The 16,146-nt window shown below is 34.9% G+C and overlaps 1 protein-coding gene across 12 annotated transcripts in view; it reads left to right on the forward strand.

Annotated features, from left to right (window-relative positions):
- CCDC178 (coiled-coil domain containing 178) overlaps positions 1–16,146 on the forward strand; it is a 477,106-nt gene that overhangs the window by 193,078 nt on the left and 267,882 nt on the right. For all 12 annotated transcript variants that reach the window (XR_013165210.1, XM_077135675.1, XM_077135679.1 and 9 more), the window contains 2 exons: positions 4,128–4,273; positions 9,076–9,235. Coding sequence is in view for 11 of the 12 variants with exons in the window: in XM_077135675.1 (XP_076991790.1) it covers positions 4,128–4,273; positions 9,076–9,235 (306 nt within the window). In the remaining variant the exon portion in view is untranslated. The remainder of the gene's footprint in view (positions 1–4,127; positions 4,274–9,075; positions 9,236–16,146) is intronic.

Here is a 16,146-nt window from a genome sequence, read left to right on the forward strand (position 1 = left end):
ATAAAGTGTTTACTGTATTTATTTATTACTGTATTTAAAACAGCTCTACTGTTTGTACTAGTTTTTTTATTTTGGTGAAGATTTGTGGGGAGCATAGTGTTTCTAAAGTATATAGCACCTTATTATAGGCACAGTTCATGTAAGAGCTACCTTGATAAGAAGAACAATTCAAGGGTCAAAAATAAGTTAAATTCTTTCTATTTTTATTCCCATTTCTGGAAGGACATTTAGTGACCTATATTTATAATGGCTTCCCCATTGCCCCCAAGCAACATTTCTAATGTACACCTTTATTTTTCTTCTCGTCAGTGTTGTCACAAACTACATGGAGTGAGTACTTCTTTTTCACCAGTTCCCTAAAAAACACACTTTGCATTTGCCTCTTTGCCATCTATTGCTTTCTTCCTTTTTTCCCAACTGTGTAGCAGGAAGACTTAAATGCCAGTCTGACTAAGGCAAAACTCCCCTTCTCCAGTGGAATTGGAGATAATACTCAAACTGGCTTGATAGATTGAATTATGAACCCCAATTTAAACATGTTCTTAATCTTAATCTGCATTCCTATGGATATGAACCCATTGTAAATAGGAACTCTTGAAAATGTTATTTTCAGTTAAAGTGTGTCCCAACTGAATGAGTTCAGTCTTAATCTGCATTACTGTAGTGCTTTATAAATTGAAGAAATTTAAACATAGTTTGAGAAAGCTATGGATGTTTTGGTTATTATGTGAAAGCCTGTTGAGTGATTAGGTGCAAATACAGATAGCCCGCTAGTTGAGAATGCATGAAAGGACAGCTTTCTTAGATCATAGGCCCTGGGAGGGACAGAGGGGAGAGGGAAGGCAGCAGAGGGGCTGCTGAGCTTGCCTCACCTAGGGTCCTGAGAGTGTCCATGGAGGAGAGGGGAAAGAAGCACATATGGCTGGTGGGTTCTTGCCTTGATTATGACCCAGAGGGGAGAGGGAGGGCTTTCTCATGGATACTGGGGATTGGGGGTTTCAAACTACAAGGCATGACAAGCAGAAGCAGCAAGGGCCTTTTGGAGAATCTGAGAGCAGCTTCTTATCATCCAAGCCAAATGGAGATAGAGGCCTTGCTAGTAAATTATTCAGCATAAAAGGGAAAGGGACTATTTGAAGAAGTAGTAGCAAGGGCGATTTAGAGAAAAAGCAACAGGGGTTATTTGTTAAAACTAAGGGCTGCGAGGCTGTTACCATTCAGACTATATGGAGGACAGACAGGCTTTGTTGCTCGAGGTTACACCCAGGTCAGGGTTAACTGGGGTGGTCAGTCAAAGGGAAACTTGTGACTAATCCAGGCAGGATGATGAATCAATAAATATAATTTTTTAATGCTATTATAATGGAAAGGAGCTGGAAGCCAGAAGTCAGCAGGAGCCAGAAGAGAAAAGAGGGGATATTGCCATGTGATGGGGAAGCCAAGGAACTCCCAAGTATTTCTGTCAAATGAGCAACAGAATGCTACCAAACCCAGGAGAAAATGTTTTCATACAAATAGGCCTTTCATCTGATCTTTTGTGTGAAAGATCAGAACAACATATATCCATGGCTGCCTGACAGTGTACATGTTTAAAAAAAACAGTGACCACAAATTTGCACCTTGAAAGGACATGCTGTTAGGTTATCCATGTCTGTGTGTGGGGTTTGGGGGTACAAATTTGTGCAGAAGGAGTAGGAGAAGATCCACAGAGACAGAGAGAGAGAATGTACTCTCACTCATCTTTTAGAAAAATCTCATCAGCTATAACAGCAGAGAAGAGAATATAAACTTAAGGTGCTATTTATATTGATTAGAAGGTTCTATTTGCTTTTGTTTTTGTTCTGTCTTTTTTGGGGGTATGTGGGCCAAGAATTGAATCCAGGCCTCCCACAAAATATTTTTTTTAATAGTTCACATGGGCACAGGACTTGAACAGGTATTTGTTCAATGAAGATACATATTATGTACATGAAAAAATGCTGTGCCTATTTTTTAATTGGATTATTTGTCTTTTGTTGTTGAGTTGTAGTGTTTTAATCAAGATACTAAACCCTCATCAGATATATAGTGTACTAGTTTGCTAGCTGCCAGAATGTAACACACCAGAGACAGACTGGCTTTCAATAAAAGGGGATTTATTTAGTTAACATACAGTTCTTCGGAGGAAAGGCAGCTAACTTTCAACTGAGGTTCTTTCTTATGTGGGAAGGCACAGGGTGATCTCTGCTGGCCTTCTCTCCAGGCCTGTGGGTTCCAACAGCTTTCTCTGGGGTCATTCCTTTCTGCATCTCCAAAGTCCTGGGCTGAGCTGCAAGTGCTGAGATGCGGTATGCTGAGCTGTTTTGGCTGTGCTATGTTGAACTCTCTCATTTAAGCACCAGCCAATTAAGTCAACCACCATTCATTGCAGCAGGTACTCCTCCTAGCCGACTAATCAGCAACAGATGAGGTTCACATGCCATTGGGTCATGTCCACAGCAACAGAACTAGGCATCTTCACCTAGCCAAGTTGACACTGAACCTAACTTCCACATATAGTCTCCAAATATTCTTTCATTCTGTAGGTTGTCTTTTTACTTTTTAAATAATGTTCTTAAATGCACAAATTTTTAATTTTGATGCTATCCAATATACCTATTTTTTTTTCTTTTGCTGCTCATATATTTGGTGTAAAGTCTAAGAATCCATTGCCTAATACAACGTCCGGAGGTTATTTACTTGTTTTCTACTAGGAGTTTATTGTTTTAGTTCTTATATTTAAGTTTTTACTCTGTTTTGTATTAATTTTTGGATATAGTGCAAGGCAAGGGTTCATTTTCATTCTTTTGCATGTAGATATCCAGTTTTCCCAACAACATTTGTTGAAGAGACTGTCTTTCTCCAGTGAGTGGACTGTCTCCCTTGTCAAAAATCAATTGACTGGGTCCCTGGACCAGATAAGTCCTGAAACCTAGAGGGCCCACCCTCTCCAGATCATTAGCTAGTTCCATCTCCCTACCCCATATTACTGACAACCCCTCCCAATGTGAAAAAGTTAGAATGGCCATAGCCCAAACACCCCTAAAGAGTGGAATAGAAAGATCAAAGGTGATGGTGGAGTTATAAAGAGAAGGTAGGGTTTAACAAATGAATAAGATTGCTGAATTATTAAATTGATATTTATTTTAATCTCCAGTATCTTAAAGCAGCTAGAAGTAAAAAACAAAAATTGTGAAATTGTAACCTATATCAAACTCTGAAATCTGTTATACAGCTAATTGTGCTGTGCTTTAAAATTTATTGCTTTTTTGTGTACATGTTATTTTTCACAAAAAAGAAAAAAAAAGTCAATTGTGATGATAAAAAAATATTTATTCCTACAAGCCTCCTATATTCTGGAGAAGCTAGAAGGAAAAATCTGAGATGATGGTATGGTAGCCCATGACAAACTCTGGAATCTGTCCTGTAACTACTCATTGAGGAGTGTTTTGAAAACTAGTTTTTTTTTTCTTCTTTGCTTTGTATATGTATTATACAAAAAAAAGTTAAAATAAAAAAACATTTGGCCATATCTAAGACTGTATAAAAGTTTTACTTATTAAGTTTATTTTTCAGAAATTGATTTCTTCCTATGCCAGATAAGCCCTGAAACTTAGAGGTACCAGACTTCGCCAGAACATCAACCAGTTGCATTCTCCTACCCCATATAATATTGACATCTCTTTTCAACAAAAAAAAGTCAGAATGGCTATTGCCCAAATATCTCTGGAAATTAAGAGAATAATCAAATGAGAAGAAGGGGTGGTAACATAGAAATTAAAATTTAACAAATGATTATGACTACTGAATCATTATGTAGATATTTCTTTTTAATTTCTAGTGTATTAGAACAGCCAGGAGGAAATACCTGAAATTGTGGAACTGTAACCCATACTAACCTTTGAAATTTGCTCTAACACTACTTGATAAATTATACTTTGGAAGTTATTATTTTTCTATATATGTATATATATATTTCACAATAAAGAGTGTTTAAAAAATAAAAAAAAAAAATAGTTCACATGGCCAATGTAATTGTGTTCCTGAAAGGCGACGATTTGAAATTCCCGATATTTAAAATGAAACATCCTTGAAATTCTTTTTTTCAGGAAAAACGCTCAACAATTTTTAAAGAAATAGAGGACACTAAAACTAAAACAATTATTTTGCAAGACAAAATAAATCACTTGGATGAGGAATTGAAATCAAAAGAAGATGAAAAAGATACTTTGGATCAGATTCTTGAAACTTTAAAGTAGGTACTTAAAATTTATCAATATATTAGGTATTTTGGGGCTTATGATTTATAAAAGAGTTAAGAATAAATTTTCACATTTAAAATTATTCTTAAAACAGTCCATATTTTCTATTATAGTTTTATGTGGAATACACATATGATGCTTGATAATATTGATTTGCAAAAGCATAATCCTAAAGAGCTTTTATTCTTCATTGCTCCCCTGGGTTTATTATTATTTGAATACTTGGGAATGGTTTTCCTTCTCTAAGTATCTGAATTTTTACTTTTTATGATATCCTTAATCTTTTCCACTAATTCCAGTATTTCTCACTTATATGCCTTTTCATAATTTATGGTCTTCACTGAAAATTTTTTGATAAATTTTGAGCTAAATATTTAGGACTAGATCTTCTACAGAACCTCATGTAATTTATGCACACGTCTTGTCTTCATCACCCTCTTTTCTTTTTCTTTTTTTTTTTTTTTTTTTTTATTACATGGGCAGGCACCGGGAAACAAACCCGGGTCCTCAGGCATGGCAGCTAAGTATTCTTACCTACTGAGCCACTGTGGCCCGCCCTTCATCACCCTCTTGTCCAGTAACCTCATCAGTTGGGGGCACACCCATAAGGTTTAAAATACATTTCATAAACCCTCCCTTAGAATTTAATCTTCCTTTACTCCTCTTGGTTCTTATTTACTGTTTTATAATACATTAACAACCAGGCTGAAGTCGGTGCAATGGTGGCTCAGTGGCAGAATTCTTGCCTGCCATGCTGGAGACCCAGTTTCCGTTCCCCGAGCCTGGCCATGCCAAAAAAAAAAAAAAGAACCAGGCTGGGACCACTATCAGAGGAATATGCATTGGTCATATATAAAGTGGTAGTTTAATTAAATATAGGAGGCTAATTAATAAATACAATCCTTATCAAAATCCTAGCTCTTGAGGGCTACACAGTATCAGAAAAATAGTTCTGCTCAGCCAGATACCGTGTACCTTAATGGATTCAAGTCAACATATTCAACAAGGATGTGTTTAGCTATTACCATACACTAAAACCTTCTTTTCAAACTAATTATACAGTTTTATCTGAGAATGGCTGAATTATATTTAGTATATAATGTAATAAAGCAAGTAAACATATTTACTTTGGAAGATATTTTATCCACATTGCTTAAAATCTGACAAGAACATTTTGGAGCTCAAAGGTATAATGCTAAAATAATAAAATTTACCCTAAATTTATAAAGTTCTAATTCAAGAGCTGATGGAAATTCTTTTTCTTCATCATTTCACTCCTAATGACTTATTCTGTACTATGGCTGGATTGTATTACCTCTCAAGGAAAAGTGATGACTACATCCCAATGAGTCAGTCTCCTCTCTAAACCTGACAAAACTTTGCCTTCCCACAGTAAAAGGAGGAAAAAAATAAGCCAATATTATTGTGGTATTATTTTAAATCTACTAATTCAGTGATGATGTATAATGTCAAGTATTATTTATAGCTTCCATTGATTGCTTTCCTCACGTGCAAGAGGCATTGCTGGGCGAGCCATGTAGTTTATCTCATTTAATTCTCACAGGAAATTCTTAAGTTATGTAATATTTCCATATAGATGCTGAGGAGTCAGAAGCTCTTGGAAATTTAATGATTGCTTTAAGATCACACAGCCAATCAGTGGTAGAGCTAGTTCCAATTTAGGACTGTCTAAATCCACACTGTATGCTTTTTCAACTTTGTGCACTGAGTCCCTGAAGTAGGACTGGAAAACAGGATTACTGCAGATAAACTGTATTATGAATAATCTATTCGTATGATCAGCAAGTGACTATATTAAGTTAATAATAACTATTAAGAACCCATGGTGTGCATAGAGCAAGGTACCGAAAAGAACAAAGAAATGGAAGCTGGGTAAGTATGTCTGAAAGTGTCTGAAGAACTTTTTAAAGGGCACACCTGTCACATACAAAGCAGTTAATACATGGTGATAAAAATGATGGCAACCAAAGCTACTCTTGGTTCTTACAGCTGCCTCTTAACTAGGAAGTAGAAGAATTCACCACGAGCTGTTTAAGACTTCAAAATTTGCTCTTTTAGTCCTGTGGGAAAGTAAACATTGTTTGTATGCATATATATACAGATATGAATATATGTATACTCATATTTTGTGTAAATATAATGTGCATGTATACATACAATGTATAAAGGCTCTATTGAATGTTTTGAGTAGAGAACGGAGTATATGTATTCAAGATACAGTGAGAATGATGTTTTCTGGAGCATCAGTGAAAACCTATGTTTTATGTGCTGATTTGAAAGGATGTATGTACCCTAGAAAAACCATGTTTTAATTCTAATCCCATTTTGTAAAAGCAACTGTTTCTTCTAATCCCTATTCAGTATTATATGTTTGAATCTGTAATTAGATCATCTCCCTGGAAATGTGATTTAATCTAGAGTGGTTGTCAAGCTGGATTAGGTAGAGGCATGTCTCCATCCATTTTGGTGGGTTTTTTGATTAATTTCTGAAGTCCTATAAAAGAGGAAACATTTTGGAGAATGGGAGATTCGGAGAGAGCAGAGAATGCTGCAGCACCACGAAGCAGAGTCCACGAGCCAGTGACCTTTGGAGATGAAGGAAAATGACTCCTGGGGAGCTTCATGAAACTGGAAGCCAGGAGAGAAAGCTAGCAGATGATGCTGTGTTCGCCATGTACCCTTCCAGCTGAGACAGAAGCCCTGACTGTGTTCGCCACGTGCCTTCTCACTTGAGAGAGAAACTCTGAACTTCATCAGCCTTCTTGAACCAAGATATCTTTCCCTGGATAGATACCTTTGATTGGACATTTCTATGAACTTGTTTTAATTGGGACATTTTCTCAGCTTGTGAACTGTAAACTAGCAACTTATTAAATTCCCCTTTTTAAAAGCCATTCTGTTTCTTATATATTGCATTCCAGCAGCTAGTGTTATGGGTCATACTAGTGTTTCCCCTGTGAATTTATTAGTTTCCTATGCTCCACAGTATTAAAATTAGTAAATACCTGGTTAGAACATCACATGGGGGATTCTGGATGCTATAAGAATGATGAAGTAAAACAAAATGATGGCTTTAGAGCAAGACAGAACTGGGTTTGCATTCTGTTTCTGTCATTAACTATCTGTATTTGCACAAGCTACTTAACTATGCTAAAATTTAGGCTTCTCATCTGTAAATGGCTATAATTATTATTACTTCATAGAGTTATTGTTGTTGTATTAAATGAGATATTATAATCAAAGCACCATAACATCTTAGTTCCTCAAAACGTATTAGTCCTACTATCTTTATAGCTTATTGTGCAATCGATTTAATTTTCTATGCCAATAGGTATGACAACTATGTGGTCAATGGCAGACTGTGTTGAGCCTTTGCAGCTACGCTTACTCTGGACTCTGGGTTGCTGTTTGTGTTGGTACTCAGGTTCTCCAGAGAAACAGAACCAACAGTATATTTATATTCATATTCAAAATCATGTTAATATTCATTTATAAAGAGATTTATTTATTTTTAAGGGATTGGCTCACAGGATTGCAGGGGTTGAAATCTATAGGGCAGTCTGGCAGGCTGACGAGCTAGAAATTCTGGTTAAGGGTGATATTGCAGTCTTGAATCCAAAATCTGTAGGGGACACCTGCAGGTTGGAAACTCAAAGAGGAAAACATGTTGTAGTTTTGAGGCAGAATATATGTATAATTTTTTTTCCCCTGGAAACCTCAGCTCTCTGCTCTTGAGAACTTCAGCTGATTGTTAATGTTAATTCCATCTATAAAATACCTCTGCAGCACCATCTAGGCCCATATTTTGTCAGCCATCTGAACACTATAAGCTAGCCATGTTGACACATAAAATGAATATCTCATTGCTCAACTATGGCAATTAATTTTTAAGCATGTTTGTTTCGCCAGTATTATCTTAATCATTTTATGATGTTTTTGCTACCAGTATTATTCTTTATATAATATCACCATAAAAAAATTCACATTTTAGGGCAACGGTGGTTCAGTGACAGAGGTCTCACCTACCATGCCAGAGACCAGGGTTGGAGTCCCAGTGCTTGCCCATGTTAAAAAAAAAAAAAAATTCACATTTTACCTCTGTCTCATGATACATTTAGCTGCACATTATACAGAACTACATCCCCTTGACTAGCCGTCCACCCCAGTTGCCACACACACATTCACACACCAGCTTAAACAATGGGGAAATGTACCATCTTATGTAGCAGGAAGCCCACAAGTAGGATAAGCTACAGGGTTGATTGACTCAGCAGCCCAACATAGGGACTCATTCCTTTTTTTTCTTTTTTCTCTAACCATCATGACTACTGAAAACATGACTCCTTGTTCATGTTTAATGGGTGTGAGCCTCGTCTTCTACATGGAATGAAGTCCTTTCCTTTCATCTTACTGTGCCATCTTAATATGCATGTTCACTCCTAGACAATTGCCCACGTACTGATTGGCTTCATCTGATCACCGTGTATCCACGGAGTTACATGGCTGTATGGAGCAGAGATTCTGTTAGAATAATACCACAACAGAAGGATGCTGGGCAGGCAACCAAGATAATCCACTAAAGTTCTCCGTAGATTTTCTTCCACCTGGATCACTTAGCTGTAGCTATATATAGCAGCAGTTGGCTTTTGGGAGGGTTTAGGAAAAATTTCCAAGGCTCTAAGGTTTTTCTGTATTTTTTTTTAATATATCTTGAATTTATTTTGGAAAATGAAATACAAACTGATTGGTGGAAAACACAATGCTTTCTTTATAGGGAGAAATATTTAACCATGAGATATAAAAGGGAACATGCACAAGCTGTGTTTGATCATTACATGAATGAGAAAAAAGCCTGTGAAGAGAGAATCTATGAGGAACAACAAAGATTTAGAGTGCTCCATTCCATGAGGCAAAACACTTTGGCAGAAATTCAAGTGAGTGTTTTTTCAACTGTTTTAAAATGAAAGAAATGTAGTAATAGTCCAACTAACTAATTTAAGGCACTCATTTTTCATTCATAAATTTATTAGTATAATAAATATGTAACTTTTCATTATTTCTTCTAAGAAATAATAATATATTCTTACAGCATGCAGTATAGTACTTTTCAATGTATTTTACGTAACTCTCGTTTTATAATTACACCTGGTTTTATTTTGAAACCTACATTTAAAGATGTAAGTTCTATTTATTCTAGACCATTTTTATGTTTTTAATGTAAGATGTGAGAATATTTTTATTTCTGAAAGAAGTTGGGAATTTTTAACTAATCATCCTTTTGAAAAGGACAAATATTTCATGTTTCTTTCCCATTAGAAAACTTTTGCATAATGTTTTAATTGCACTGTAAATTTACTAGTTAGAAATGTAAATTCTATGAAAAATTGTGACTTTATAGATCAAAATTTTTACATATCAAGTTTTATGAAGTTATACGTATTTGTATGTATAAAGCTATACATATATATTTTATATAAAATATAAATTATATTCATTTTAATTGTTTTTCTATCACATTTTATATTTTACAATAGATTTTGTTGCTTTTACGTGTGATGAATAATAATAACCTGGGTTTTGAATTCATTTAGAAATATTACTTATTTTTGAGAGAGAAATTGGGAAAATTGTCCTGTTTCCCATTCTTTGACTTTGTTATTTATATATTTGGTTATAAACTGTTCTATTTTCTGCCCTTTTTAGATTTTCAAGGCTATGCAATTAATAGAAAAAGGTTTATAACAAATGTATATTGAATAAACAAGTATTTGAGTGAATGAATATACTATCTTTAATGCAATTGTATTTAATAAGGAAATTATTAATAAAATAAAAGAACAATGCTTTTATTAATAATGGTGCCAAGTAACAGTCTTCCATTTTAAATGTGGCCAATACATATCTAGCTAGCTAGCTAGCTATTGAGATTTAGAAATAATTGGTGCCATCTAGTGGCAATAAATAACGCCTCCTCTTGTAGTTCCTAGAACTTTCAGGATTAAGTTTCAGATATGTGAGGTATGAATGGACTGGGAAAACTTAGACTCAAACGCACCTATCAAAATGAGGAGGCTTGAATTATTTACCGTTTTAAATATTATTCCCCATATTATATTTTGTCACAGGAGTAGGATTAGTTATTTGAGTTTAACCACATTCCCAGTTGGTGCGGAAAACTCGATGGGATTTCAATAACCATTCATTGACTGGCATTTCAATGCTTTAATAGAACAATGATAGTGAAATGGCAAGCTATGGGCAACAGGAGAGAGACAGAAAGCAATTCTGTGTAACCAGTCTTTAAATAATAATTGAGATTTGTGTTTCTTTTCGTCAAAAAGGTTGTCCCTGCGTTTCCATTCTGAAGTGTGTCCCAGCGCCTTGAACACATCACATTTCATTTCCTTTCTTGTACTAACCTGTAACTGAACCTGTGTTTGTGGTTAGAAGCATAGAGTTTGAACATGCAGGTTTTAGACATTCGTAAGACTCATCCTTAAGTGATGCTATTTATATATAATTTTTAAACTGACAATCAACCATCATTTTTAGCTTCTTTTTTTTAACTACTTAGAGACATATATTGGAATTGTTTGACTGTAGTTCATTTCAGTTTTTCTATTCATTGGTATTTTTTCTATGTAGTTGTGATAATACTCTATAAATATACTTTTCATATTATGATTTTTTTTTCAGATAACATTAATTCCCTCAATGGGCTGATACTTTTGGAATGCTATTTCCCAGTGTAGAATCATAGTATAAATTTGTGTTTTCTCTTTTCCTCAATTGAGAAAATTTACTATATTATGTATGAGTTTCTAACCATCAGTTGGTATTTTTTTTAAATTCCCTAATTGATATGGTTTATTAAAAAATTAATACAAGGGTGAGCCATGGTGGCTCAGCAGGCAGAGTTCTTGACTGCCATGCCAGAAACCCAGGTTCAATTCCTGGTGCCTGCCCATGTAAAAAAAAAAAAAATTAATACATTACTGAGTTCAATTTGCTACCATTTAATTTAGAATATCTATTGGTTTATAGTTTTTTTTGTACTTTGTTGAAGATATTCAAAGACCTACTAGAGTTTTTTAAATGAGTAGAAAGCTTTTCTTCTTTTTTCCTATATTTATAATATGAGGAATTTATTAAACGCTTAAATACTTGAATATTTCTTAAAGACTTTAATAAATTCTCCCAAGATATTATAAATCCTGTGACAAGTCTGAAATATTATCCTACTGGTTGACTAAATAGGTAACTTGCCAAATTTTCACAAATATTTGCAAAAGACATGAGATTCTTGGGTCAAAGACAAAGGACTTTATTACTCACTGCATAGCAGGCAGCGTGAGCTTTACATTCACATTGGTTTCCCTTGTTCCAAGGATTAATGGCGGGGATAGGAAGCAACCCCAGTGGCTGTTCTATACACAGTGGATTTTTTTTCACAGTTTTTGAACATTGGACTTAATAAGTCCCCAATTTTACAAGGCCACTGCTAGAGAACTTGCTCAACATTTATTGTGGAGTGAGACATTGTACTTGCTATACAAACATCCTTGAAAAGGTGGTTCTAAGTAAAAGCTTGCACAAGAACTGTAGAAACCTCATGGTAAATTGCACCCCAGAAGATATTATCTGAACCTGTTTCTTTTCTGAAGAGAAACATTTTAAGAATTATTTTCAATTTCTTCTTTGGTCTCTGCATGATTAATGTTTTATTAAATTATGAGTCAATATTGGAAAGCTGTATTTTTCCAGAAAGGATAATTTTAGCAAAGTTTGCAAATATATTATCATGTAGTTATATAAAGCATATTTTTTTCATCTCCTCTCCTTTTGTAGCTTTACCAATATTCTTTTTTTTTTATTAACGGAAAGAAAAAAAAAGAAATTAACACAACATTTAGAAATCATACCATTCTACATATGCACTCAGTAATTCTTAACATCATCACATAGATGCATGATCATCATTTCTTAGTACATTTGCATTGGTTTAGAGGAACTAGCAACACAACAGAAAAAGATATAAAATGTTAATATAGAGAAAAGACATAAAAGTAGTAATAATAGTAGAAAAAACAAACAAACAAACAACAAAAAAAAAAAAAAAAAAAAAACCCCTATAGCTCAGATGCAGCTTCATTCAGTGTTTTAACATGATTACTTTACAATTAGGTATTATTATTGTGCTGTCCATTTTTGAGTTTTTGTATCTAGTCCTGTTGCAGTCTGTATCCCTTCAGCTTCAATTACCCATTGTCTTACCCTGTTTCTAACTCCTGCTGGACTCTGTTACCAATGACATATTTCAAGTTTATTCTCAAATGTCCGTTCACATCAGTGGGACCATACAGTATTTGTCCTTTAGTTTTTGGCTGGACTCACTCAGCATAATATTCTCTAGGTCCATCCATGTTATTACATGGTTCATAAGTTTATCTTGTCTTAAAGCTGCATAATATTCCATCGTATGTATATACCACAGTTTGTTTAGCCATTCTTCTGTTGATGGACATTTTGGCTGTTTCCATCTCTTTGCAATTGTAAATAACGCTGCTATAAACATTGGTGTGCAAATGTCCGTTAGTGTCTTTGCCCTTAAGTCCTTTGATTAGATACCTAGCAATGGTATTGCTGGGTCGTATGGCAATTCTATATTCAGCTTTTTGAGGAACCGCCAAACTGCCTTCCACAGTGGTTGCACCCTTTGACATTCCCACCAACAGTGGATAAGTGTGCCTCTTTCTCCGCATCCTCTCCAGCACTTGTCATTTTCTGTTTTGTTGATAATGGCCATTCTGGTGGGTGTGAGATGATATCTCATTGTGGTTTTGATTTGCATTTCTCTAATGGCCAGGGACATTGAGCATCTCTTCATGTGCCTCTTGGCCATCTGTATTTCCTCTTCTGGTAGGTGTCTGTTCAAGTCTTTTTCCCATTTTGTAATTGGGTTGGCTGTCTTTTTGTTGTTGAGTTGAACAATCTCTTTATAAATTCTGGATACTAGACCTTTATCTGATATGTCATTTCCAAATATTATCTCCCATTGTGTAGGCTGTCTTTCTACTTTCTTGATGAAGTTCTTTGATGCACAAAAGTGTTTAATTTTGAAGAGCTCCCATTTATTTATTTCCTTCTTCAGTGCTCTTGCTTTAGGTTTAAGGTCCATAAAACCGCCTCCAATTATAAGTTTCATAAGATATCTCCCTACATTTTCCTCTAACTGTTTTATGGTCTTAGACCTAATGTTTAGATCTTTGATCCATTTTGAGTTAACTTTTGTATAAGGTATGAGATATGGGTCTTCTTTCATTCTTTTACATATGGATATCCAGTTCTCTAGGCACCATTTATTGAAGAGACTGTTCTGTCCCAGGTGAGTTGGCTTGACTGCCTTATCAAAGATCAGATGTCCATAGATGAGAGGGTCTATATCTGAGCGCTCTATTCGATTCCATTGGTCGATATATCTATCTTTATGCCAATACCATGCTGTTTTGACCACTGTGGCTTCATAATATGCCTTAAAGTCCAGCATCGCTAGACCTCCAGCTTCGTTTTTTTTCCTCAAGATGTTTTTAGCAATTCGGGACACCCTGCCCTTCCAGATAAATTTGCTTATTGGTTTTTCTAATTCTGAAAAATAAGTTGTTGGGATTTTGATTGGTATTGCATTGAATCTGTAGATCAGTTTAGGTAGGATTGACATCTTAATTATATTTAGTCTTCCAATCTATGAACACGGTATGCCTTTCCATCTATTTAAGTCTTCTGTGATTTCTTTTAGCAGTTTTTTTTATATAGGTTTTTTGTCTCTTTGGTTAAATTTATTCCTAGGTATTTTATTCTTTTAGTTGCGATTGTAAATGGGATTCATTTCTTGATTTCCCCCTCAGCTTGTTCATTACTAGTGTATAGAAAAGCTACAGATTTTTGAATGTTGATCTTGTAGCCTGCTACTTTGCTGTACTCATTTATTAGCTCTAGTAATTTTGTTGTGGATTTTTCTGGGTTTTCTACGTATAGTATCATATCATCTGCAAACAGTGACAGTTTTACTTCTTCCTTTCCAATTTTGATGCCTTGTATTTCTTTTTCTTGTCTAATTGCTCTGGCTAGAACTTCCAAGACAATGTTGAATAATAGTGGTGATAGTGGACATCCTTGTCTTGTTCCTGATCTTAGGGGGAAAGTTTTCAATTTTTCCCCATTGAGGATGATATTAGCTGTGGGTTTTTCATATATTCCCTCTATCATTTTAAGGAAGTTCCGTTGTATTCCTATCCTTTGAAGTGTTTTCAACAGGAAAGGATGTTGAATCTTGTCAAATGCCTTCTCTGCATCAATTGAGATGATCATGTGATTTTTCTGCTTTGAATTGTTGATGTGGTTATTACATTAATTGATTTTCTTATGTTGAACCATCCTTGCATACCTGGGATGAATCCTACTTGGTCATGATGTATAATTCTTTTAATGTGTTGTTGGATACGATTTGCTAGAATTTTATTGAGGATTTTTGCATCTGTATTCATTAGAGAGATTGGTCTGTAGTTTTCTTTTTTTGTAATATCTTTGCCTGGTTTTGGTATGAGGGTGATGTTGGCTTCATAGAATGAATTAGGTAGTTTTTCCTCCATTTCGATTATGTTGAAGAGTTTGAGGAGAGTTGGTACTAATTCTTTCTGGAATGTTTGATAGAATTCACATGTGAAGCCGTCTGGTCCTGGACTTTTCTTTTTAGGGAGCTTTTGAATGACTAATTCAATCTCTTTACTTGTGATTGGTTTGTTGAGGTCATCTATTTCTTCTTGAGTCAAAGTTGGTTGTTCATGTCTTTCCAGGAACCCGTCCATTTCCTCTAAATTGTTGTATTTATTAGTGTAAAGTTGTTCATAGTATCCTGTTATTACCTCCTTTATTTCTGTGAGGTCAGTAGTTATGTCTCCTCTTCCATTTCTGATCTTATTTATTTGCATCCTCTCTCTTCTTCTTTTTGTCAATCTTGCTAAGGGCCCATCAATCTTATTGATTTTTTTATAGAACCAACTTCTGGTCTTATTGATTTTCTCTATTGTTTTCATGTTTTCAATTTCATTTATTTCTGCTCTAATCTTTGTTATTTCTTTCCTTTTACTTGCTTTGGGATTAGTTTGCTGTTCTTTCTCCAGTTCTTCCAAGTGGACAGTTAATTCCTGCATTTTTGCCTTTTCTTCTTTTCTGATAAAGGCATTTAGGGCAATAAATTTCCCTCTTAGCACCGCCTTTGCTGCGTCCCATAAGTTTTGATATGTTGTGTCTTCATTTTCATTCGCCTCTAGGTATTTACTAATTTCTCTTGCAATTTCTTCTTTGACCCACTTGTTGTTTAAGAGTGTGTTGTTGAGCCTCCATGTATTTGTGAATTTTCTGGCACTCCACCTATTATTGATTTCCAACTTCATTCCTTTATGGTCCGAGAAAGTGTTGTGTATGATTTCAATCTTTTTAAATTTGTTAAGACTTGCTTTGTGACCCAGCATATGGTCTGTCTTTGAGAATGATCCATAAGCACTTGAAAAAAAGGTGTATCCTGTTGTTGTGGGATGTAATGTCCTATAAATATCTGTTAAGTCAAGCTCATTTATAGTAATATTCAGATTCTCTATTTCTTTATTGATCCTCTGTCTAGATGTTCTGTCCATTGATGAGAGTGGGGAATTGAAGTCTCCAACTATTATGGTATATGTGTCTATTTCCCTTTTCTGTGTTTGCAGTGTATTCCTCACGTATTTTGGGGCATTCTGGTTCGGTGCGTAAATATTTATGATTGTTATGTCTTCTTGTTTAATTGTTC

Source organism: Tamandua tetradactyla, chromosome 18 (genome assembly GCF_023851605.1).
Source record: "Tamandua tetradactyla isolate mTamTet1 chromosome 18, mTamTet1.pri, whole genome shotgun sequence".
In the NCBI taxonomy this organism is placed as follows: domain Eukaryota; kingdom Metazoa; phylum Chordata; class Mammalia; order Pilosa; family Myrmecophagidae; genus Tamandua; species Tamandua tetradactyla.